The sequence below is a fragment of the Psittacula echo genome (assembly GCF_963264785.1).
Source record: "Psittacula echo genome assembly, chromosome: 2".
In the NCBI taxonomy this organism is placed as follows: Eukaryota; Metazoa; Chordata; class Aves; order Psittaciformes; family Psittacidae; genus Psittacula; species Psittacula echo.
In genome coordinates, this window is record NC_137737.1 from 62297815 (window position 1) to 62323016 (window position 25202).

Below are 25202 nucleotides of genomic sequence, written 5' to 3' on the forward strand. Positions count from 1 at the left end.
ATTTTGGAGTGAACTAGAATTTTAGGGTTGATTTAAGGAAATTACACTGGGTTTGAAGAATTCAGTCATTTATCAAAAGTAGAGCCAACGTCACAAAAGCACATTTAAAATAATTCACAAGCATACAATATTTATTTAACCTAATCAGTTGAAAACAGGCATAAATAAATTTAGAGTATGCCCATGCAACGTGCTGCCCAATAACAACCAAACTGATTTTTAAAGCTATTTCAGTTTAAATCTGTGAAACTTGTATGCTTAGGGAAGTCCTAAGACTACAATTCCCTTTGTTTGCGCTCTAGCAAAAGCTCAACTATTTGAGGCCTGTCTAAGTAAATTCTTAGAGAATTTATTCTAAGATTGTGTTTCTGCGGAAAAGCAGCACCTGCGATACAAAGGAATAAAACCATTTTAAGAACCTGAAGTAACTACGTAACTTTAAAATATAGGGATACATTGCTACTTGTTAATAGACTTCTTGTCAATGGTTATTTGAGGTATCAATAAATCTCAATTTTTTGAGATTAAACCCCATCTTTTTTAAAAGCTATTTTGTGTGTTAATGGAATATTGAACAAAAAATAACATTTATTTCAGCAGCTTTTATGGTGTTTTGAAATAGTAATACAAAAGCTTGTCTATGAAGGCACTGATTTAGGGCCATGATACGCTTGGCCTAGATTTGTCAAACAAAGGTACTGTGCTCAATACAGAGTAGGCAGGAAGAATCTTACTTACTCAGAGTGTGCTGGACTTAAGGCTTTAATAACAACATACATGCAGGACACATACATGTCAAATGATTCTGGGAATGGTTTACACTTCCATGTGCATCACTGGTTTTGTGGGCCTGCGTACCTCTAGAAATCCTGAAGAAAAAAACCCTCAACAAGAATTTTCAAACTAAACACAGGCTGTACTTGGAAAACACTGGTCATATTTTAGCCTTAAAAAGTGAGCAAAGAAAAGAAAAAAGACACCCCACCAAACCAGCAAGGGAAGCTTCTTAATGAAATAAAAAAAATTAATTATATATATAATGAGCTTTTTCTTAATTAATACTATGCATCATTCATCAGGGACTGTAGTGACAGGACAAGGGGTAATGGGTTCAAACTTAAACAGGGGAAGTTTAGATTGGATATAAGGAAGAAATTCTTTACTGTTGGGGTGGTGAGGCGCTGGAATGGGTTGCCCAGGGAGGTTGTGAGTTCTCCATCCTTGGCGGTGTTCAAGGCCAGGTTGGATGAGGCCTTGGGTGGCATGGCTTAGTGTGGGGTGTCCCTGCCCGTGGCAGGGGGGTTGGAACTAAGTGATCTTAAGGTCCTTTCCAACCCTAACTATTCTATGATTCTATGATCATTCCTCCCTGCTTTCTTCTTTGATCATGAAGTCTTCTGTCTTTGTTTTGACAAAGAAAAGGTGGGAAAGTAAGCTCATATTTAAAACACTTCCTTTCCAGGATTAGCCATGTTTCTTGATTAATAGGAATGTTAAAAATTATGATCATTTTCTTGATATAAGAAACCAAAACTATCTTACTTGCCCTGTATCCAGAACTTACCTTTCATTTCCTCACTCCTAGTTCCCGTTGTGGAAGAAAGATCTGAGAAAGAAGCTTTAAGTCATGAGATGAGATGGAAGAGAGAGGATTTCAAATTCATGGGAAAAAAACTTATGGAACAACTTATTCTAACTAGCATTAAAAAATATCAAAGCGAATGACACATCATTATAAAAATACTTCCACACTTCTTTCCTCCACTTTTTCTGCTCTTGCTTTGAGCAATCACTTACAGCAGATCTTGTTTTCAGCTACATCTATTTAAGCACCACCTTACAAGTGAAATTATTTTTAAAAAGATCTCCATTTTTAGATTTCACAAGTACATTCAAATTCTTTCCACAGAGCCTGAACAGTCAAACCACACATGGTGTTTGTTACAAATGTCAGTATACACAGTATAGTATATAAGAAGCCAAATCAACACCACACAAGTTCTGAAAAATGTATTTAACTTTCTCTTGGAGAACATTAAAATGAACAGATTTCTGCTTCCATTTTTTTTGCCAAATATCAGCCAGCTTAAGAAGAGACTTGCCAGCAAGCACTAAAGGGAACTTATAGGTATAATTCGAATATGCCATTGCACACACATTTTAATGTTATCTGGTGCTGAAAATGCATCAAAGGGAAGCAGCTACAATGTAGTTGTATATAGTAGGTATGGAGGAATATGCATATTTTACAAGCATATTAAAGGCCAAGCATCCCAGTCTTAAAAAGGTATTGTTTTGTCTGCATAAATGCAGTGTTGAATTCCACACTCTATAGACGTATCATCAAAAAACAACTGTAGACTGTGCGCACTTGAAGTAGCCTAAAAATTAAATTACATTTATTTTCTATAAAATGTAACTGACAAGAATTCATGTCAGTTATTCTTAGAGTTAATGCTAAACCACCAACTACATGTCTGGGTTCTTCTCAGTCAAATCTAAATAAAATTATGTCTGCCTTCTCTCTCAAGAGCTGTATCCAATGAATTTTTTACAAATGAGAACAACAGCTACAACGAACGCCTTTCAAGCCCCAGCAAAACTGAATTATTAAATCTGTCTGCCTATATCCTATTACAGCCTACTTATGAATACTTGATTTTATTTTGTATAATTGACAACAGTTGTCAGGAAAGGAAGGTTTTAACGGCAATCAAATTAAGATCAACTGGTATAAGTGTCACACTGAAGAGCGTGTGTCAAGTGCTGATGAATTAATTGATGGGTCACTGAGAAACAGGGCACATGGAACTGTGGTGTCATAAGCAGCTATATATTGTCTAATACAGTTACCAGCCTTCCTGCTTTAGGTCAAAAGCATTGAAAGAGATGGGTTACTAGAATATACCCAACAAAAGAAAAATGGACTTTGACTTTGCACACCTAACAGCAGATCGTTTACAAGCAACTTAATTTTTAAATCATTTATATTACTTAAGTGACTACGTGCATGAAAATTTTAAACTGATGACAAGATGAATAGCAGCACCAAGAACATATTGGAGTACAGAGTTTCATTTACCACTATAATAAGAAGCTTTCAATTATGATAGCTTCCAAGAAGGAAAAAAAAAAAAAAAAAAAAAGACACCTGCAACGTCCCAAACATTTAAACTACAACATCATCACATAGGATGCAACCAAAAAATCTAGTGGTATTTATACAAGACTGATTAAATTAGTTTTAAAGCATTAATTTCTCTTAAGACCATGAAAGAATTGTGTGTACTTGAGTTATTTGATCTGAATTAAGAAACCGATGAAGCAATTGATTAATTGGAATTTAAGCCATCAGTCACTGGATCCATCAACAGATTCATTTACATTCTAAACAATCAAGTGATGGTCTTATAGGATACCATGTATTAATACACAGTCAATATGATACCCCTAAACTCATCACAGCTCCTTATTGACAAGCACAGAGATGCTTTTAATCCAAGCCTGATCACACTGCATCTTTTTTGAATTGCTATATTGATTCAGCGCGCTTTAGGAATTTTTACCTCTATTTTTGTTAAAAACATTATGGAATTCTCTTATGTATAGCAAACAATGTTCCAAATTAAAAAACAAACAAACAAGAAACAAAAAAACCCCTCCATTTATTCACACTTACATTATCTCAAATTTTAACCTACTGATTTATCTTATTTTGAGATATACAGAAGAGTACTCAAAAACATTAATTTTTATGTTTTCATTTCAATAGAATTTGATGCACCACTTTGCTCTATTATTCTTCTGTTATGTACTAGTAATCTTTTTGGAGAAACCCAGCAATACAGAAAAAAAGATAATGTGAACTATTTGCGTCTTCAGTTTAATGATTAAATCAAAAACTCTGCCACACAGAATGCTTAGAACACTGAAAAATTTCTTGTGCTTAAGATAAAAAAAAAAGACGTGAAGGAGGCCTGAATACCTCTTTAGAATTATGTGAAAATCAGTACTGTCACTTGGCAGACGCCAAGTTTACCATTACATTTTATACCAGAATATTTTTCACTGACACTACTCCTTGTTTGTGCATTTGCTTAGTCTGCTATTCCAGTTGTTTTTAACACTTAGAACAAGGAAAACCTATGGTGATCTGTTCCATGAATGATCCAAACATATCTCCTGATTAAAGTCCAAGAACCTTGAGAATATTTTCAGCCTTGCTTACTCATTTGTAAGCCAATTTTGCTCACTTATTCAGTCATATTTTCTACATACATTAGTATTAGAAGCACGTTGCCCAAAGATCCGGTAGATGATACACCTTCCTTCAAATGAAACAAGGATAAAAGTATTTTCCAGAAGAAGGAATTGTAACACAGTCAGAGAAAAATCCCTACCCTAGTGTAACCTACTACAGCAAGCTAATTTCACTGAGATTATAGGCTATGATACAAAAGATACTGGTAGAAGTGATGGAACTGAACCTTCAGCAACTATAGAGGTCTTTCAGCACAAAACTGGCTCCACTGCAAAATATTTTAAGGCCCCACTAAAACAGGAAAATTGTCTAACACAGATATTATTCCATAAGAGCTATTCCATGAACACCATCCAATTTGATACCATTATTTGAATCATTCTTCTCGTCCAAGTTCTGCTGGCATTTCCCATTTCTGTCCCTAACACACAGTGATCATTTGGCCCTCACAGGAAAACATTCCTGTTTGCAATTGTAAAGTTGGTTCTTATTTAAAATGTATTATGAGAATTATTCCAAGTGCAAGCACTGCTTAAAGATTCAGTAGGCTCCTTCTTGCAATGTACAGTCAGATATGCAGTAGTTATAACAGAAACTGAATCTCAAATTAGGACTTTTTAACCAGCTTTTTTTTTTTTACTTAAATTTCAGTAGAAAATTCAAGATCAATTCAATACATTTTCCTGATCCCAATACAAAGCACATATTAACATTGATGCCACAAGCAAAGGTTCAAAACGTTCAAAATATTTTAAGATGATTGAACAGGCTCACTGATTTGAAAGCTCTGACAGCACAGCAGAACTCACTCTCTCCATCAACATCCCTAACACATTTATTTCTAAAGCCCAAAAATACAAAAAAATACGTATGAATATACACCTCAAAGAGGAGAGACTGTAGTTAATGTAAGGAACATTTTCTCTCCTGGTGAAAGAAGGGCTCACAAGCAAACAGAGGAGGTTGAGAAAAACATACAGCCAAATATACCAGCATCCACTGAAAGCACATTCAGTCTTGAAGATTATAGCAGCAGCAATAGTAATCAACTTGAAGGGCATGCCATTAAATTAGGAAGAGCAGAAATCAAAGTCTTAGTATCTCATAAAGCTTAAACACAGAAAAAGTACAAGTCCAAGGAGCTGACAAAACTGTTGGATTACAATAGGCATGTGAAAAACAAGAGGATAAATCCTTGATTAAAAATTTAGCAGCTCATTCTCCTTTACCAAACGGGAGTCAGGGAAGAAGCATCAGACCCAGCTGCAAAGATTTATCACTGGTCCTCATTACAGCAAAAAGCAGAGGATTTCTATTTTTTTCTAATTTCTTTTTAATTGACAGACAGAGGAAGGCTGTGTAAAGCTACATGGACACCTGCAATCAGAACTGTAACTAAAGTAGTTAATTATTTTAGCTAAATTCCACATGCACCAAGAGCAATGACAGCATGGCAACATGTGCCATAGCACTTGTATGGAGAACCCTGTGCCACCCTTAACTGCATACTCCTTACAAGGCAAGCTGCTCCATGTTAGCTTTTCTACTACTGGAAGGAGAGCTGCTCAATTAATGTAGTTCAAGTCTACATAAACTTCCATTCCAACTCCAGCCAGCCACACACCTTAAGCCCCACATGAAGGTCAGAATCTGATGTGCAAGCTATCCTTATAAATACATTAAGATTGATTTGAGGAGCATTTCTAAATTTTTATTGACACTTTAAAACTACTGCAAGATCAATCCTCATTAGACCTAATAATCAAAACTTCATAGGTTATGCAGAAATTCCTTTTTCATAATGAAAATGAGGACCACCAGGAGGTGTTTTCCAATTGTTACAAAGAACTCTCAAGTGAATGCTAACAGCTTGTCTACTAAAGCCTTCAGGTAAGGAAAAAAACCCCATACAAACAACAACAACAACAACAACAACCCACAAACACCCCCCCCCCCCCAAACCCCCCCCCAACCCAAGACTAAACAATCCAATAGAATTTTGAAAAAGGTGACACTTTTTTAAAAAACCATAATGCATGGCATCAATCTTACGAACACACACATTACAGGAAACATTATAAACTGCTTCTATGCAAGGAATTCTTGAACCAAACTTATGCAAGAGTGATTTCTTTGTCTTTCATTTTCAAAGCCTTCAACAACATATTCAGAGTCTATGAGTTCTGAATTTACATATAATTTGTTTGCCTGACTTGCCCTGCCTCTGACATCTGCTTTGCTGATTTTCACCTTCAGCTTCTCCAAGCTGCTTCCCAAAACTGGTGGAACCGTTTGGGAGTTCAGGAGACTGCTAACTCCGCCAAGCCACCAAATGCCCTAAAATTCTAGCGAAACGCATTACTACTGGACAGTGGGAACAGGCAAATTTATACCTAGCACAATACACAGTCTCCCTTCAGATAAACTTTAACTCTTGCTATTTTTTTAAATACAAAAAAAGAAGAAATAGTATTTATTTGTTACTGCCTATTTTGCTAAAATCCAATAAAAACCATGCATTGAACTAGTCACCCTACTATGCATAGAAAATACAAGAAAATAATTAAGGAATGAACTATATGATCATGTTTTCTAATAACATTTTACTGCATAATTTTACATCAGTAATAGAGAGTAATACTATTAGGAGCTTAATGCTTGCTGAGATTTCCTCCTTCCACCACAGAACACTCATACTATTTGACTGTACCTTGAACAAGTAGCTGATCACATAGAATCAGTATTACTCAGTGGCTTAAAGTAGATACCAAAACATTTCAAGCCCAGATTAAATCAAATGTTAAGAACTGAATAGGAACTGAAGCATAGAAACAGATTAAAGTACTTCGGACAGATTGTTGGCAGCTACTCATGCCCTAAAGATAAACTTTTATCTGGCCATATGTGCAAAACTTAACTCTAGTCATTTATCATTCTCTATAGCAGTAGACTTTGAAAGCATTTTAAGTTGCCAGACAGGTAGGGATTATAATGTTTGTTTGCTAAACATAACAGAAAATTCCAGAATGTGTGAAAAACGCAAGTCCTTCAACTTATCATTCTGCAGCAGCTGCTTTCATAAAAACTGACATCAGTTGTGCAACTGAATTCCAAACTGACATTTTTTCATCTGGTTTGATTTTCAAATATCTGAATTTCCAGAACAGATTGGGGCCCAGACAATTAAGTTGTTTGCAGAACACTTCTTCCTAACTGTCCAGAATAAATAGATACTGCTTGCATCACCTTTAGTATATTTTTACTTGCAGAGGGAGGGTGCAAAGACTGAGCCAGGCTGTTTTCAGTGGTGTCCAGTAACAGGAACAGAGGCAATGGGCACAGACTGAAACACAGGAGGCTCCTTGAACCTCAGGAAACAAAAAATATTATTTTTTAACTGTGAGGATAAATGAGCACTGGCACAGCTTGCACAGAGAGACTGTGAAATTTCTCTCCTTGGAGGTATTCAAAAGTTGTTTGGACATGGTCCTAGGGAACCAGGTCTAAGTGGCCCTGCTTGAGTGGGGGTGATGGACCAGATGATGTCTAAAGGTCACTTCCAACCTCAACCATCCTGTGTTCCTGAGACACCATCTTAAGTATTCACATAGGTAAGACCAAAACAATGTAATGCAGACCTGAAAAATACCAGATGTAACAATTATGCAACTGGCATTACCTTGCAAGGAATTAAAAGATCTTCATAGTCAAAAGATTGTGAGAACTTGTAACGATTTCTCATTTCCCTGTTGCTTCCATTACAATAGGTGTAGTGGTATACATACAATATTTCAGAATGTCCACACCAGTAAATTACTGTAATACTGGATTTAAAGACATGCAACAACGAAAAAAAACTGAACAAAACAAAAAAAAATGTTTATGATGATTTGTGCTCACAGCAGTGGAACTGATCAGTGGGAGTTGCTCTCCCTAGAGTATTACCTTTATTTGCCAGTTTGGTAGTTAGTGAAGACTACAGCAGCTTGTGCATTAAAATGCATTTGTGGACCTTATTTTATTAGACTTCTAGCTTTACAGTTATTAAAAACTTTTATCAGTTTGTTAGAAGAGCAATATCTTCATGCAGTACTCCGTCTCTTAGCAAAATTACTTTTTTCCAGAAGTAGTGGCTATTATTCTACATCAAATCAAGTGTCTGCCAAAAATTCTAACTCTGTACAACTGACAGATGCACAAGGTTCAAATGCTATGGTCAGGAATGTTGAAGTAGAAGCAATTCCACTTTACCCTTTGGAGGCTCAGATTCTAACAGAAAAAGCTGAAGAGAAAAACCAGCTCTACTTTTCATACCATCACAAAGCATTATCTGTGACAAGGGGGACCACAGGAGCAAGAAGAAGGGCTAAGATTAATCAATTCTTATCCTCCTAAAAAGCTAATAACAAAACCCGTAACAGCATTATGGATCAGCCTGTCATAGGCCTAAATAGGTAGCAGCAATATGTAACACAAGCAATTCTTCATAGTCCTATCATCTATGGAGCATGCCACAAGCCCAAAAGATAGCTATCCCTTGGCTATTCCAAATGCAGAGGCATCAGCAAATAGCTCATGCAGCCCTATTTCCATGCACAATACTATTCTTCCAGGCCATCTTTCTCCCAGTAACGATCAACTTGTGGCTAATTTCAACCAGGTAGGGCAGACCAAAGATCTTAAGGATTTGAAGTTATACAAAGACAAGTTTTATAAAGACATACACCAGATTTTCATGAAGGACCAGTCGCAGTTCGTATCAGAACACCTTTGCGTGTTCGCACAGAAATACCTGACCTGGACTTGAAGCCAGTCACTCAACCAAGGCACTAACACAAGGCACAACTGAGGCAGAAGACAAGGATTTTAGTTTAGAGAATGAAAAGGTTTACCTTTGAAATTTTATTTCTGCTTACAAACATAGTAGCTTTGATAATACTCTCACAGCACTGAAGTCATCAACACCTGCTTGAGTTGGCAGTTCCTGTGGACAACTATAAAGTTATACTATGATTTCTGGAATGCCCTGTCTAGCTTTTTGATCTATGATTAAGATGGCATATAGAAAATAAAATGTAGAAAAGCATGCTAAGCAATTTAAAGAACCACCTGAAAACTATGTTAAAGACCACTTAGGATCTAGCTTAATTTCAGTAAGGGAGATTTCCATTGGTGTAACACAATTTACATAACAGCTTTTCACTAAAGCAGTCAGCTGGTTTTGGCATGATGCCTGCTTATACACCAAATGAAAATAATCTTAAATCATCTATTGCAGCAGGCTCAGCATGAACATTTCCTTTAATCTGGCGGAAGGCTGATAAATGGGACATATCTTCCAAATTGCTTGCCATCTCTGCCATATGTAATGAGCAAAACCAAGATTCAGCCTTAACATACACACACACACACATCCCCCTTTCTAAGTATATGTAAGCCAAACTATTATTCCTGGTTTTTTACTCTTTTTTTTTTTTTTTTAATGTTTTCTTATTTTGGAAGCCAATAAAGATCTTGTGGAAACCTCTGTTATATGAGGAGCCTGACGGGAGCAAATAATTCACATCTGAGAAATGATTTCCACCAGCTTCATTCCCCAGGGAAGTAATCCTAACTCTAAAACTCAAACAGCCATCTAGCTATCTCTATTCATGAAAGATATTACAAATTGTCAAACATGAATAAAAAACACAGACCCACCTACGTTATTCTTTAGGCTAACTTTTCTAAAAGTCTGTCTGAAAAACATAGCAATCTAAGAAATAAAATATATGTACACAATTAGCATCAAGTCATATCAGATTATTTGAAGGTATTTCAGCTAAAAGACAAAGTAAAAATTAAAAAAAAAAAAATCTAATAAGAACTCAGTTTTATCAAAATAAGCCTAATTTCTTCCATAGCACCACACTTCCATAAAAAGAAGCCAAAATAGTTTTAGGCTGAACTTTGTAAACTACCCATTTACAACTCAAACTTGCTTCTTTTTCTGACTAAAGATACAAGATACTGCAGTGCTGAAGACTACATTAATATGTAGTGTAAATATTGAAGTTGGAAAATAGTACTTTACCACAGAAGCAGCTTACAGGGTGTGCTGGATTTTAAGATTAGTTCAAACTCTTAGTTTTACTCTTTATAAATTTATAGTAACAAGTTCTAGTTAAACTGTTTTATTGCAGAGAAGATAAAATAAAATTACGTATAGAACATAAAACCATGCAAAAACTAATGTGTTTGACAAAGTACTTAAAATGCCAACTATAAATTAAGCCATAAATCAGTCAAAACTGCAGCATCCAGGAAGAAACAATTACAGATGCAAGTGTTCACTCTTTAGTGAAAAAACAATTACTGCCATCTGCTTGAAGTTCGGGGGTTTTTTTTCTTCTTGAGTTTCACCCTCCCCCCCAGTTTGTTTTGTTTTTAAAATAGTGCAACACCAATATAACTACTTAACCTGTTGCATTTTCAATGTTAAAAATCACATTCCACCATTCCACATGTAGCATAAGTATATATAAAGCAATTTATAGCAGAATTCTGGGAAGATTTTACTCAATTTGCTCTTTACTCACTTTACATTATAATGAATATTCACATAGTAGGTACACAACTCTTTCAAATTGTCCATAAGCATTTTCAACAACACAATAAACTTCTAAGATAAGTAGTTTTATTTTTTAGATAGCAATCTGACAGAGCTTCTTACAGGAAAGTTTTAATTATGACATTCCAAGAAAGGTGACTGAAGTAGACTTGATGGAATTTACTTTCAAAATTGTTATTCTTCACACATTTCTGATGTAGGGATGCACCCTCTTCACCTTCCCCATCTCTATCTTGACAAAGAGAGAGATTTATACTAACTCCAGTCCTTCAAGATTTACTCTTTATATTCCAATCAAGACACAGAGGTACCCTGTGCAGATGCATTTCTGGCTTGTATTGTTCATTGACAACCACACCTGTACCATCTCCTTCAACAGTGCTACAGGGAGGGAAGGCCACACAGTGTCTTACAACCTCACAAACACAATCCAGGAATTTAAGAATTAACAGGGAGGAAAACATGCTACAGTGCAGATATGCAAAATACGTAATTTAAGAACTTGTTTTGCTGCAAGCTAGGCGACCGTCTCATCTTATTCTTGTTCATTTACTCCAGCAGTGACAATGCATCTGATGTAAACTGCTGTGAGGATCCTAGCTAAGGACAGCAAGCTAGCTCTCACCAGACAGTTTTTGATGCTCCTTCAAGAGCAAATACTGAACAATGATACATACTGAGTTCCCTAGTAAAGACTAGGAAAATTTTGGATCAACACACACCGACCTTTCACCACTTACACATTGCATGCAAGCAGCCTAGTTTAAAAGTAACTCTTCTATGGGCGCAGAAGTCCTCCTACTTTTCTAGGAGCTGTGATTTCAGCTGAAACAGTTTTATGGCCAGCAGGAAAAGACAACTGCGAGTAGACCCAACATTATCAAATCCTTTTATAACCATGCCGGATCCAAGAAATTTGAGTTTTCAGTTGTTTTAATAAAACACGGTACTGTGGGAGGGAATAAAGAGAAAAGCCCATGTATCCTGAACAACAGTGGTTAACCAAGACAGAGATGATATACAGATCATTAGGAAACTTTGTCAGTTCAGACCAGTTATAGATGATCTAGTGCATCTAATCAGCATTTGGAAGTCATTAGGAAGACACACTAACCATACACAGCAATCTCTTTTAGCAAACCTATAGCTCTAGTAGGGTTCTGTAGGCTATCAAAAATATTTTGTGTTCTTTTGCAAATGATCTTTGCAAATTTAGACTTTCATCTGAAATATATGATAGAATTCCAGTGCCACAGTGCAATACCAAGTGCCACTAACACAGGGTTTACCAATACCACAGCTATAAGCTTTTTGAAATTTAGTGCTGTCTGACAAATATCAGACAGTTCTTCAGGATCTGAAGAGAAATGGTAATATAAAGCAGGGAAACTCATTGGAGTTATAAAGCGGGCATCCAATAGTAATTTCTAAACTTTAATCAAAACAGCTGTAATTTATAGGGTTCCTATAAAGGAGATACTTGTTTCTCAAAGATTAAGAGTACTCCCCTATCACCATATGAAGTAGAACTAAAAAGAAGTACTTTTCTTTCTCTCACTCAGCAAGATATTTGTGGGGGTTTCTGACTGATCAAAAAGGTAGTATTATTTCTAAGAGAAAAAAAACAAAACAAAACAAAACAACCAAACCCCCCCCCCCAACAACTCTGTTATTTCAGGGGTTTATATCGTTGCAATAGACCTTTTTAAAAAATATTTTATTTCACATATTAGTAGCTTAAGATTTCAGTTCTTTTCAATTTAATAACTGAAATACAATCAGTGACATTTAAATGTGTTGCAGGATAATGATTTACAACTAATCACTTAAAATACTGTCAGGTCACCTAAAACAAAACCAATCTTTTAAATATAAAGTAGTCTTACTATTTGTTTTACCTAAATATTTTGTAACAACAATTCACAAAAATCATCTCTTTGGAGGAATGTATCTATAATTGCATGTTCATAGTTAAGATTTCTCCTGTTTTACAGTCCAAGCATACTGCATTTCTCACATGTGCACTCTCTCCCATTAATCTGATGAAGGCAGATTTTCTATCATCAGTCTACTGATCACTTGAAACTGACCACAATGCACAACCTAAAATTTTACTGCAACCACAAACTTACCACTTAACCAACCTGAATTATCAAAACATACCAGTTTTTTCCGATGTTCTGAGAAACACCATATCAGATGGGATTCGTTGATTCTGAAGAGAAAGGAAAAAAAGGTGTATTTTTCGTAAGCAGGAAAAAAAACCCAGTGAATTCCAATCAAATGTCCAGTAAGATCTATCACCAAAAGGTCACACTTGGATTGAAACTCAATTAAAATAGGATTGCTCACAGTACTTCACATTCAGCATTTGCAATTCAGAAATCAATATTTTCAAAAAATATACAATAAGCAAACAACAGCTAATCCTTTCAGATGCTCTTTATAAGTGAATCATAAATATCTAAAGAACTACAACAGATTCACATTTTCTTGACTGAAAGCAGTAGTTTGAGAATATCTAATTGAAATATTTCAAAAATGATTTCAGCAAAACTCTGACACTCCACGTATATAATAGAAAAAAAAAAGAAATTTAACACATCTGCTTTGGCACTCAAGTTGCAAACATGTAGCAAGTATTCTCCTCTCTCCCAAAACACACAAACATACACAGAAGAAACAGTAACTCAGAGAACAGCATTTTCCTATTCCACATCTATAAACACCTCCTTTACAAAGACAAAAATGAATTAATTTTTCTTCTCACTAATGCATACAGCCACATGCACAGTCATATGCCATTTCCTTTTCAAGCACACAACTATCTGTATCAAATCATGTTTTCATTTGTTGACCACAGAAAGGCCAATCTAAGCTTTCAGAGATTAAACAAAATGAACAGTGCTGCCGTCCCACACACATGCAATCTGCGATGCAACTACCCAAATCCTTAGCTCTCCCACTACTTGTTTACAAGGCATCTACCAACATCAGTTAAACATTGCCAACATAGGGTTTAAGAATTAAAAACTGGGGAAAGTAAAAATAACGCACATGGCAAAACCTGAAAGAGATACAGGACTGGAAGGGAAAAGAAGCGACAGACGAAGCTGACAGGGACCAGGGCGAACAATGGACAGAGGAATGAGAAAAAATACTGAATACCAGTTTGCTCAATCACTTATGTCCAGCACACGCTGTACTGTTTGATACTGAAGCTAAACACAAAGATTTGCGTTTCATTTACAGACTACCTTTAACCAATTAAGAAATCTCAGTGAATTATTACTAACAGTTTTATTAGTTTCATGCTACAAAACATTTCTTAATATTCATTTCAGATTAATTGTTAAGAGGATATAACCCAGAAATATTTTTCACATACAAAGTGCCTCCATTTGATAGTAAGAATCATAGAATAATAGAACAGGGCTGGAAAGAATCATCTACTTCCAATCCCCCATCATTGGGAGGGATGCCTCACACTAGAGCCTGCCACCCAAGGCTCTGTGCAGCTTGGCCTTGAACACTGCCAGGGATGAAGCATTCACAACTTTTTTGAGCAGCCTGTTACAGTGCCCCACCATCTCACGGTAAAGAACTTGTTCCTTACACCTAACCTGAACTTCCCCTGTTTAAATTTAAGCCCATTCCCCCTTGTCCTATCACTGCAGTCCCTAATGAAGAGTTCCTCTCTGGCATCCTTGTAGGCCCCCTTCAGATACTGAAAGGCTGTTATGAGGTCTCCACGCAGCCTTCTCTTCTCCAAGCTGAACGGCCCCAACTTTCTCAGCTTGTCTTCATATGGGAAGTGCTTCTGGCCCTTATTGTCCTCATGGTCCTCCTCTGGACTAGCTCCAATAGCTCCATGTCCTTATGTACAGGACACCAGAACTATACACAGTACTCCAAGTGGGGTCTCAAGGTTTTCCTGTTATACTTGATGGATAATGCCTTGAAAGCCACTGCATACCTAAGGCTCATCTTTTATTTTTTAGGAGCTCAACTGTCTGAGTGGAAAAGAAAAACATAGCTGACAAAAGGCCCCCAACACGGCATATACAAACCTCAGCTTTCTGTCTTAAAAACCCAACTGAATTTACTCAACATAAAAAGTTAAGAAGCATGAGCATTTCAAAACTCCACAATTATTCTGTATTTCACATTTCATTAATAATCAGACTGCAAAATTAATACAGCAATAACAATTCAATTGTGGCTCTATTTTGCACATCAACTACCAGCTACAGAAAAGCAATTAATTATTTTATGCAGAAGAAACAGCAATGACAATGGGTTCAGGCTAACCTGAAAACTTCAAGACATTCAGCAATGGAGCATCTCACATACTGAATGCATTCAGAATCTCATCTTTAAATTTTGTAACGGTAATCCTAATCACAATACTTTTGTTCACTGCATCAAAGTGGAAGATACAAATTCTATGCATTATTAAAAAGATGTAAATATCAAAGAAAAACATAATGGGTTCAAAATTATCTTTACATTAAATTCTAGTGCATACAACACGTAGCAGCTCTTGAATGTACTTATCTCAGCAGGGATCTAGGCAATAACCCTGACCACAGCATCAGCAAACACATTCAAAAAAACTTTCCAGAAGGATCAAGCAGCACAGGGTATTTTTGTTCATTTGGGTCAAGCCAAGACTCCATCTCAACATTTAAGGACACAACACTGCTATGAACTGAAAGGAACCCGGCATTCTCAAACTGGTCTGATTGGAAACCAGACATAGTTTTACATTTTTAACCCTCCTCCTTTTGCTTTTTTTAAGGCAGCACTTCCCCTTCATCACTGCACGTCAGAAGAAAAAAACCTGAACTAAAATTTTCAAAGTACATACAGTAGTTCTCTCCAATAAAAATAGCTCAAAATACATCTGTTATCTTTAATGAAACACTGCTTTGTATGACAGTGTGTGACCTTCAAAATACTATGCCTATCTATAAAAATCAGTTTCTCACATTGTCTTACTCATAGTATAGAATAAATGTGTATTTACATCAGACAACACCACTTGAGAAGCTGATGCCTTTTCCCGCAGCACTTTTAACAGTTTCCTCAGTTCTAAAGAAGCCACACCTAAATAGCAATGTTATTTCTGACCACAAAACGTCCTGAATACTGTAAGCAAAGTTTTCCACTACTCCAGAGAGACCTCCCCAAGATAAGCATGCAGCCACAACAGCGCGTTTTGGAATAGTGTGGTCTGAACAGATCCCTCAGAGTTAACTGCCAGATTCTGTGCTATGCAGGCTCAGCTTTCAAAATAGGATGATATCAACTCTCTAAATCTTTCTGGGAAGCAGGTAACTCTTGCCACTCCCTGTAACAAACTCCCAAGGACACTGATTCAGACGCATACTGGAAGCAATTGCAGCTCTATTGATGGGAAGTTCAGCATAGAGACACCATGAAGGGCTACAGAGCTGGTACTATCTCAAGCGAACAAGATGCTTGGAAATCAAGCAAGTTTGGAAACAGTGGAAAAAAGAGATGCATGTTCTGGTTTACCTAAAAATCCTATGCAGGTAGCAAAAAAACCTTCCTCATATCTAAAATGTTGCATTATCATGCATGATACCTCTTGATATGCAGCAATTCTCATTTATTTGTAAAACCATAAAGACTTAAAAATTCATGTGCTTGTCCTTAAGTCAACAGCATTCACCTTGAAGAGGCTGCTCACCTGCAACTGCAGCTAAAACAGCATTTTGCAAAATCTTGACTTAGAAAATAATTAAACATGCAGTGAATTTTTTTATCCATCATGAGCCCAGACTCAACCAGGAATATCTCATATATCTCAGATTTGGAAAAAAATTGCAGTAAAAATATTAACTTTAATAGATACTATTATGCACCTATTAGACGAGGAAAAAAACAAAAGAGGAAAGGGAAAATGCAACTTCAAAATTAAATAAAACTTTCCTTAAATGACAATACCAATTAAACAGATATCCAGTCTTCACATAGATTAGCTATACATTTTTGCAGCTTCCCTGCCAGCTCTGACATAAATCCGTTGCACAAGTTTCAGGTTACTGGCTTCATGCCTACAAACTTTTAGTCACTTGTAAACAACACATAAACACTTGATCAACACTCAAAAACTTTGCAAAAAATAAGTCAAATGATCTAATACTGAACTAAACAGAAATTCTAATACAAATAAGGCATCAGGTTTCTACAAATCATCACCAACTTCCAGGGAGAATGCATGTTTCACAATCGGTGCATGAAACATTCACCTGGTACTTGCTATCCAAGATTCAAATCTTTATGCCCAACAAAACTGGGCAGAATCCCAGAATATCTCAAGTTGGAAGGGATCCATAAGGATCGAGTCCAACTCCCTGCTCCTTGCAGGGCTACCTAAAACTAAACCATGTGATTATGAGAATCATCCAGATGTTCCTGAACTGACAGTTTTGGTGTCATGACCTCTTCCCTTGGGGAGGCTGTTTCAATGACCCACCACCCTCTCAGCGAAGAACCTTTCCTGAAGGTCCAATCTGAACTTCCCCTGAATTATTTCATTCCCCTTCCTCGTGTCCTATCACTTTTCACCAGAGAGAGATCAGCACCTCCCGCTCCACTGCCCTCCTTGAGGAAGCTGTAGACTGTGATCAAGTTAGTCATGTGATCATTTTCACATTTTAATAGAAAAAAATGCATCTTGAAATAACAGAAATATAATAGAACAGAAAAAATCCCCACATCTTTATGTCTTTTTAATGTGTTCTCCCTGCTTGTTTTTCTTTCCTGTAAGATGAAGCTTTTCTGCATTAACACATCGGAATGTATCCTCCATGTAGGGAAGGCTATAGGCTGCCTTGTATTTACTGTCTCCATCTGAAAAAAACCCAAAACAAAACAAAAAACACAAACAAACAAAAAAACCCCACAACCACCACCACCCCCCCGCAAAAAAAAAAAAAACCAAACAAACAAAAAAAACCCACAAAAAACCCTAAACCAAACAAAAAACCCACAACAGTGTAAGATTGACAGGACATCTTGGTTTTCATCAGGCTTTCTGTATTTTGGAAGTGGGCAGGAAGATACTGCAGGAGTACTAGATACCAAAAAAAAAACCCAACCAGTCACTATTACTACTGACACTGGAGAGCGAAGATCCCCCTGCAAATACGTACCTAGTCACTAGAAGAGTGACTACACAGAAACAGATGGCAAATATGCTACAAAAATCTTTAACACTTCATTACGGAGAAAATTAAGTTCTGTTGTACATTGCCACAGACAAACAGCAGCAATATGTCAATCATGTTAGCCCTCTCATGTCATATTCATCAAAGTGGAACAAGTTACAATGACAACACATGCAACTTCAAGCATTCAGAAACCCATGAAGAAGCTACATAATCTCATTTACCATGAAGATGAAGCTAGAAATGTTTATTGATATATACTGAAATTTGGATATATAAGACATGAAAATGACTTGAATACATTGTTTTGCTTAAGTCTATGCAAAATCAGAGCTCCAGAAAAAGAAGGCTTCCATTTCTGTCAGGGTTTATCTATGCTGCAGACTTACAGATTCATTCCCAGAGATATAACTACAGCAAGACAGTGGTCAACAAAAGCTAAGTACTTCCCCTGTTTCTATGTTCTCATGGCTAACTCCATAACCTCCAGGAATACCAGCCAAATCGGAAAACAAGAAAGCCTACGAACATACCTATACTTCCCTGCAACACAGGCTACAGTATTCACTTGAAAAATACTATTTCAGATAGGTTTCAAATTACATTTACATTTTTCTCATGTTATTATCATGAAAGTGTTATTTACATAAGCTTTTCCGGTTCCCTATTCAGTCTTCCAATTCCCCATAGCTACAGATGCTCAGGATTTTGGCATTTACTGTGCTTTCTTCTCCATTCACGTAATGAACCATGTACTTTTCTCATTGACTAAAGTATTCCTGCTTACTTCTGACTTATAAATGGACAAGGCACTTTCTAGTTGTCTTCTTGTATCTGCATGCTGTGCAATACTGCACCCTAGGATTAACTGGAATTCTTACAAATACTGGATTAATTTAACTTTACACCTGCTGTTAAGAAAAAAACAATTGTGTCACTTTACAACTCAAAAAACCTCTCAAAATTTTAAGGTAAAGCACTACTGTTCCACATGTTTTAAAACACTGTATTATGTATTATTACTATGAAATGTTATTAAGTAATTGCATTGTTAATTATAAACCATGCTATTAAATTTTATGTCCTCCTCGCATCTCCAAAATGTATTCCGAACTCTCAATAAACTACAATGTCTAAATAACAATATGTGAACTCATTAACTCATCCATTCAACTGTCTTATTTAGGAACACTATGCACACCTGGTTCTCCCACGAAAACTAAAACTATCTTAACTGAAGCCAAGAAGACCATCTATGAAGTAGCATGTCTGTTCAAGGCAGAGGACCAGTTTTGAGCTAACGTATACATGTCTTTCAGCTTCTAAAACCAGGCAATATTTTCTTTTATTCAGGCCGCTTCCAGCTCTAGTATTAGTGCATTACAAAATTTTCAGTTGAAACAATAAATATATTACTTCAAACTAAACTGTTTTAAGCCCACTGCAGTCACTTAGAGCTGCTCTGAAATCAATCAAACCTATTAAAAAGAGACAATAATCAGAAGATATTAAAGGTTTAAACATTGAAAAGCCGTTCACTTAAGTTGTTAGTATTTGTGATGCAGTCACTAGTTAACATATGGATCTTCAGCTCAAATGAGTCATTAATTTCACTGAAGAAATGCTGTTGATGCATCTTCCAGTCAAATACAATGTTAACTTGTTCCTCTGCCATTAGAGTGAGCAATTGAACATTTCACTCCCGACTGGTTCTTTGGCTTAAGTCATACTCTAAAATTGAAAACTGCTTGTTTCAACAAAACACACTTCTCAACAGAACCAGAAAACATTTAATTGCATTAGTTTGAAGGCACCCTAGCTACACCAAAAGTTAAAAAAAAAAAAAGCCCTGCTGGGACACAAGGGAGCTTGAAGCTGAAATACAACATTCAAAGAATTATATGCATCTTACTGAGATACCCAAGTAAAATCTTCATCAAAAGAACTCTACTCACTATTTCCCTAAATCCTTAAGCATACCTTTTTTCCATTAGGAAACTTTGGATACTTACAACATACGATCTATAAACTGCTGTAAATAATGCTGAAATAGATGCTAATGACCTACCTCGCACAAGATAGATTGATCCCCAAAGTAATTCCAGTTTTCCAAATTCAACAGAAAGACCATCTCAATAAATTTAATGGAAGGCAGCTTACCTACATAGCCACTAGTCTTCTCTACAGTCTAAAATAATTAATTCCAGGTTTAGAGATTAAGAAGGTCCTAAAAAGTTCCCCCAAAAAAATCAAAAATCAAGTCTCCTAGATCTGAAATACGCACAAGTGAGCAGCTGCAAGCTGACTCTACCTGCATTCTAAGATAGCAAGGCGTAAGCCATAACAGATTTAAAGGCCAGATATATTAGTGCTAATCTTGTCTACACGAATATGTGCTGCTCAGACAGGCCCCCAAAAATACCAGGTACAGATAGACAAGAGAAAGTGGAAAAAAGATAAGAAATAATACAAAGTACATATACCAAACAAGACCAAAATAAGTAAAACGAGACTTGGATGTATTGTTTTTTCTTTGGACTATAGAAGAAAACAGAAAGCAAACAGAATATGAATTTCTTATATATGGTTGAAAAAAGAAAATAATCTCTATCCACTAACAATTTACGAGTTATCCAAATTCTCCAAGTAAAAGGAGAGGTGATAACAAATAAGAAAGCACAAAATGTATCAGGAGGGCATATTTGCTGAAGGATTTTCTTTTATCAGAACTAATTTACTCGACTAAATAGGATTAAAACCACCAAAAAGTTTAGAGAAGTCTAGTGACTGACTAGGTTCCACTAAGGATTACTCTGCCAAGCTGCAACTTGCCATACAATACTTCAAGAAAAGCTGTGGATACGAGCTTCAACTTGATATGCCTCCTTCCAGCTTCTCATTGGCTTAACTCTCTAATACAATGTGTGATGGGAATCACTTGCTGGCACCCAGAAAGTGAGTAACCTTTCCAGAAGAGTAAAAACAGTTTCCTTTGACAAGAAAATTAAGTTGACTTTCAAGGTCACAATAATTTTAGTAGCCCAGAAAGCCATCTGAAATAACCAATGCTGTCTTTATTACAATACTAACACAGACGGAAAAGGAGTTCACAGCTCTCATTCACCTTCGCAATCGAACTGGAAAGCTTCTTCTCCTTTTCAAAAATATATAAACTTTTGTATTAATATATTATACCCATAATTATATGATGTACTTATCCTTGAAGGCTTCAGTCATAGAAAAGTACTGATTTGAGCATGAGAAGGAAGGAATCAGTAATCAAGACAGCTTAGAACATTCATCACAGCAAAAGCCAGAGAATTCAGTAACTGTATTCCCTTCACTAGACAAACTTAAGCATATAGAAATTCATACAATATATGCTTACATTCAATTAGGTTTAATGTTAATAAAAAAAGACTTCCTTGAAGATTATCAAATAAGACTTGAACTGAAATACTAGCTAATTAGTACTTCACAGATAAGAACCTCAATATACTTCAGAAGATAATTAGCATATTAATAATCTTTAGTCTCTAAAATATATTTAAAAAAGTATCAACCTTTTCCACTATGATGAGGTCTCCAACTTGTATGTCTGAACTCTTAACTTGCACTTTACCTTAAAAAAAAGAAGAAATGTAATCAACTTAGGCAGACATTAATAAAAAGTCACAAGAATATAAATCCCAGAATTCAAGTTATACTTAAAGACATTATTGTTTTGTGGAAAATATTACAAATTATTACAAAATAATAGATTTCATCTGTTTGAATAATTCACTGGTTTAAAAAAAAGTCTAGTTTGTAACCAGTTAGCTGTTGCAGAAGTATTAGAGGGAAAAAAACCACGTATGGAAGATGCTCAAGTCTTATCTATATCAGTAACAGAGTTGTAAAATTGGAAAGTCTTTCACATCCTACTAGCCGACATTTCTACCTCTGACAAGTCAAGAGCTGTTAGCCTTACAGTCATGGAGCATTCTCACACACGTTAGTCACAGCCCAGTTACCAACAGGTAGTTTTGCTTGGCTGCTAAAGTTACAGTGTAATTGGTAACTGTGTGAAACTTGTTGGCAATTCAGTGAAAAGAGGTAAGTTTCTCTAAAGTCAGAAGAAACGCCTGAAGATTTAATCTTAGATAAAGTAAAATATAAGCTGAAAAAAAGACTTTCATTCTCTAGAGCTGCCCATTCAGTAACTGCTGTGAACAACTCATTCAAAAACATACATAGCACATGTAACAAGTTGATTTCTGTATGTTCTACAGGGCGTTAATACTTGTAAGACTGTTAAGTTTTAACATTCTTATGTGATGGACTGAAAAACTGAGACAGAGAGGTTAAGCCCAAAATGAGTTATTATTTATGTTATCAGAATTCAGGAGTTCTAGTCCCAGGGTTCTTGTGACAAATCCCAAAAGAGCTACTTCTCTGAGGTAAAAACAACAAAGAAAACAACCAAAAATCCATCCCAAACCCTTGTAGACATGACAAGTCATGACATAAGGATATCCTCTTCCAAGATACAACAGGTGATAAATTCAGAACCTGTTAATTCAGGATACAAACACATGCATATTTACACAGCCTGATGAGCTGAAATACACACCTATACAAAATATCTTTTCCCATCAGAAACACTATCATGATTCTAAGCAGCGGGTATTTGATCAGCAGGTATCAGATGACAAGTATGTTAAAATATGGTAAGGAGTTAGGGTTCTAAATAAAAGACTGAACAAATTAGAAGACCTATAAAAGCACAGGATAAGCAGCAATTTGTTTGGAATTTAATTAAAAGTATCATGAACAGTAGATTTGTTAATGTGGATCATATAATCACTCTCAGCGTTATACTGACTATAAAAAAAAGCTAAGCTAGGTTCCAAATCTATGAGAACTCATCACTCTCAATGAAGAGAGATCAGGTAGTTAACCTCAAAAAATTCCTTATATGTGCATTTACACAAAGGTAATAGGATTCATGTTACAAGCAACTATTTTCAGTACTTGCTCTTTAAAATTGCATTCCATGCAATAAATAAAAAATAATAATAAAAATAATAAAAAATAATTAAAAAATAATTAAAAAATAATAAAAAATAATAAAAATTAATAAAAATAATAAATAATAATAAAAAATAATAAAAAATAGCAGTTGATTTATGTTTAATTCAGTCAATAATAAATGTATTCCTATAGCTACTTTTTAATACATTTTCCATTACATTAGCACGTCTGAAAATATGCTATGTCAGAAGAGAGACAGAACTTTTGTTTGGCTTGTCTGCAAAGCTGTTTCTGAAAGCCACTCTTTGTTATTGATAATCATCTTTTATGCCAGTTCAATTTTTCAGTTTCAAAAACACCTCCCTCCCCATCTTCAAACGTTAAACTAAGTCTATCTTCAATGACTCTTAACACTGCCACAACACATTTGTGAAGGTGAAGGGAGTAGCACAAGACCAAGATATAAAAGCTATAGCAAGAAACATTACAATTTCTCTACAGGAGTTTCAAGATACCTATGGAAATTAAGTTAGTAAGAACCTCTCAACACGTTTTTGTTTTTTTGGGGGGTTTTTTTTTGGTTTGGGTTGGTTTTTTTTTAATCTAAAGTAACTAGAATTAAAGCTCAACCACTGAAAGAACAGTCTGATACCAAATCAACATCCTTAGCCTACTTAACCGCAGGACCCTGTGAATTCTCTTTATAATATAGTTTTGATTCTCTGTTATAAGTTTTGACTGGAAGTGAGTATTATATACCAGAAAAACATAGTAATGCTTACTCTGCTTTCTAAGTCTGCTAGCTTTACCAAAAGGATAGCATTCCCTATTTTGTTTTTAATTCCTATGATAGTAATTTTCATCAGTTTATCAGTGTGATAACCACGTAAATCAACTGATTATAGTAAAAACAGCCACAGAAATCCTAGTTCCAGCTGGGTTGCCTCAAATCTATGCCACCTATGCAGTCATGTATGACAAAAATAATTCAGAGATACTAATCAAATGCAATTACCAGTGATTTTATCAACAACTGAATTTTCCACAGTTGTGTTCTTACAGTATCATACACTAAAGATCAAAAGACACTAAGCCTTAGAGGACTACAGAAGGTTTAACACTCACTTGAAACATGATGAAGGGCAGACAAAAAAGCAAAGATTCCTGGTGCCAAGTGCACCTACAGGAACTCACACTGCAGCTTTGCTTCTACTCAGTCTAGCAACTCTGGGAATTTCATGTTATAAATTGAAAAGTTTCCTTATCAAACTGTTTTCTAGGTGGCTTAGTAACAACCCTACAGAAAACCATCTCTATTACACACTAATGTGTCTTTTTAGAGCACCCTGTGTATCTTTGCACTTAAGGAAGTGGCCTGTGACATACAAGACAATTATTCTACAATGAATCTGAATGTCAGGATATATTCTGTTAAAAACTAAATAGTAAAATGTGGCAGTAATTCAAAAAGTGGGTTAAAATTTTGAAAAGTCAAGAAATAACACTTTCTTTTAGATTAGCAAAAATGAGACTCATTAGATGCCATCTCAGAGAACATTAAAATAATGCAATACTACATCTTAGTGAAGATGCATTTAGAGAAAAAAGAAAAAAGACACTGAATGTTATTCACTGCATAAATTATTTTTGCAAACTATTTTTTCTCTGAAAACATCTCCATAGCAAAACACTCCTCACCATCTGTGTAATTACCAATAAAAAGTCCAAAGCTGTCAGAAATGCCTACGCATCCAGACTTTATAGTCCACCAAGGCGCAAGGCTTTTGCCTAAAGCAGCGTAAAGAATTATGCAGAACTGGAACAGTGAAAAGTGGCTGTAGTAATTCATTTTACTCACAACATAAAGCCTTATGAAATGAACTGCAATAATTAGAAAAACTAGTATCTCACATGCGCTAACAACTATTTCACACAAAAATGAAATAAAGAAAATGTGGATATATATCAGAAATTACTTGTTATTAACTTTCATTACTAATATTTATTATTCTGTTACTTTTTAATATATTAATGAGCAATCAATAATTTTATTATTTTATTAATAAGTGTCTGATTGCAAGCCACTCCTAAAAGAACAGTGACTTTAAGAGTAGCATTT

General features: G+C 35.6%; 1 protein-coding gene across 5 annotated transcripts in view; it reads right to left on the minus strand.

Annotated features, from left to right (window-relative positions):
- ATP9B (ATPase phospholipid transporting 9B (putative)) overlaps positions 1-25202 on the minus strand; it is a 165419-nt gene that overhangs the window by 102637 nt on the left and 37580 nt on the right. For all 5 annotated transcript variants that reach the window (XM_080610367.1, XM_080610365.1, XM_080610364.1 and 2 more), the window contains exons 6-7: positions 21634-21692; positions 13035-13086 (exon numbers count right to left, since the gene is read on the minus strand). In XM_080610367.1, coding sequence (XP_080466493.1) covers positions 13035-13086; positions 21634-21692 — 111 coding nt within the window. The remainder of the gene's footprint in view (positions 1-13034; positions 13087-21633; positions 21693-25202) is intronic.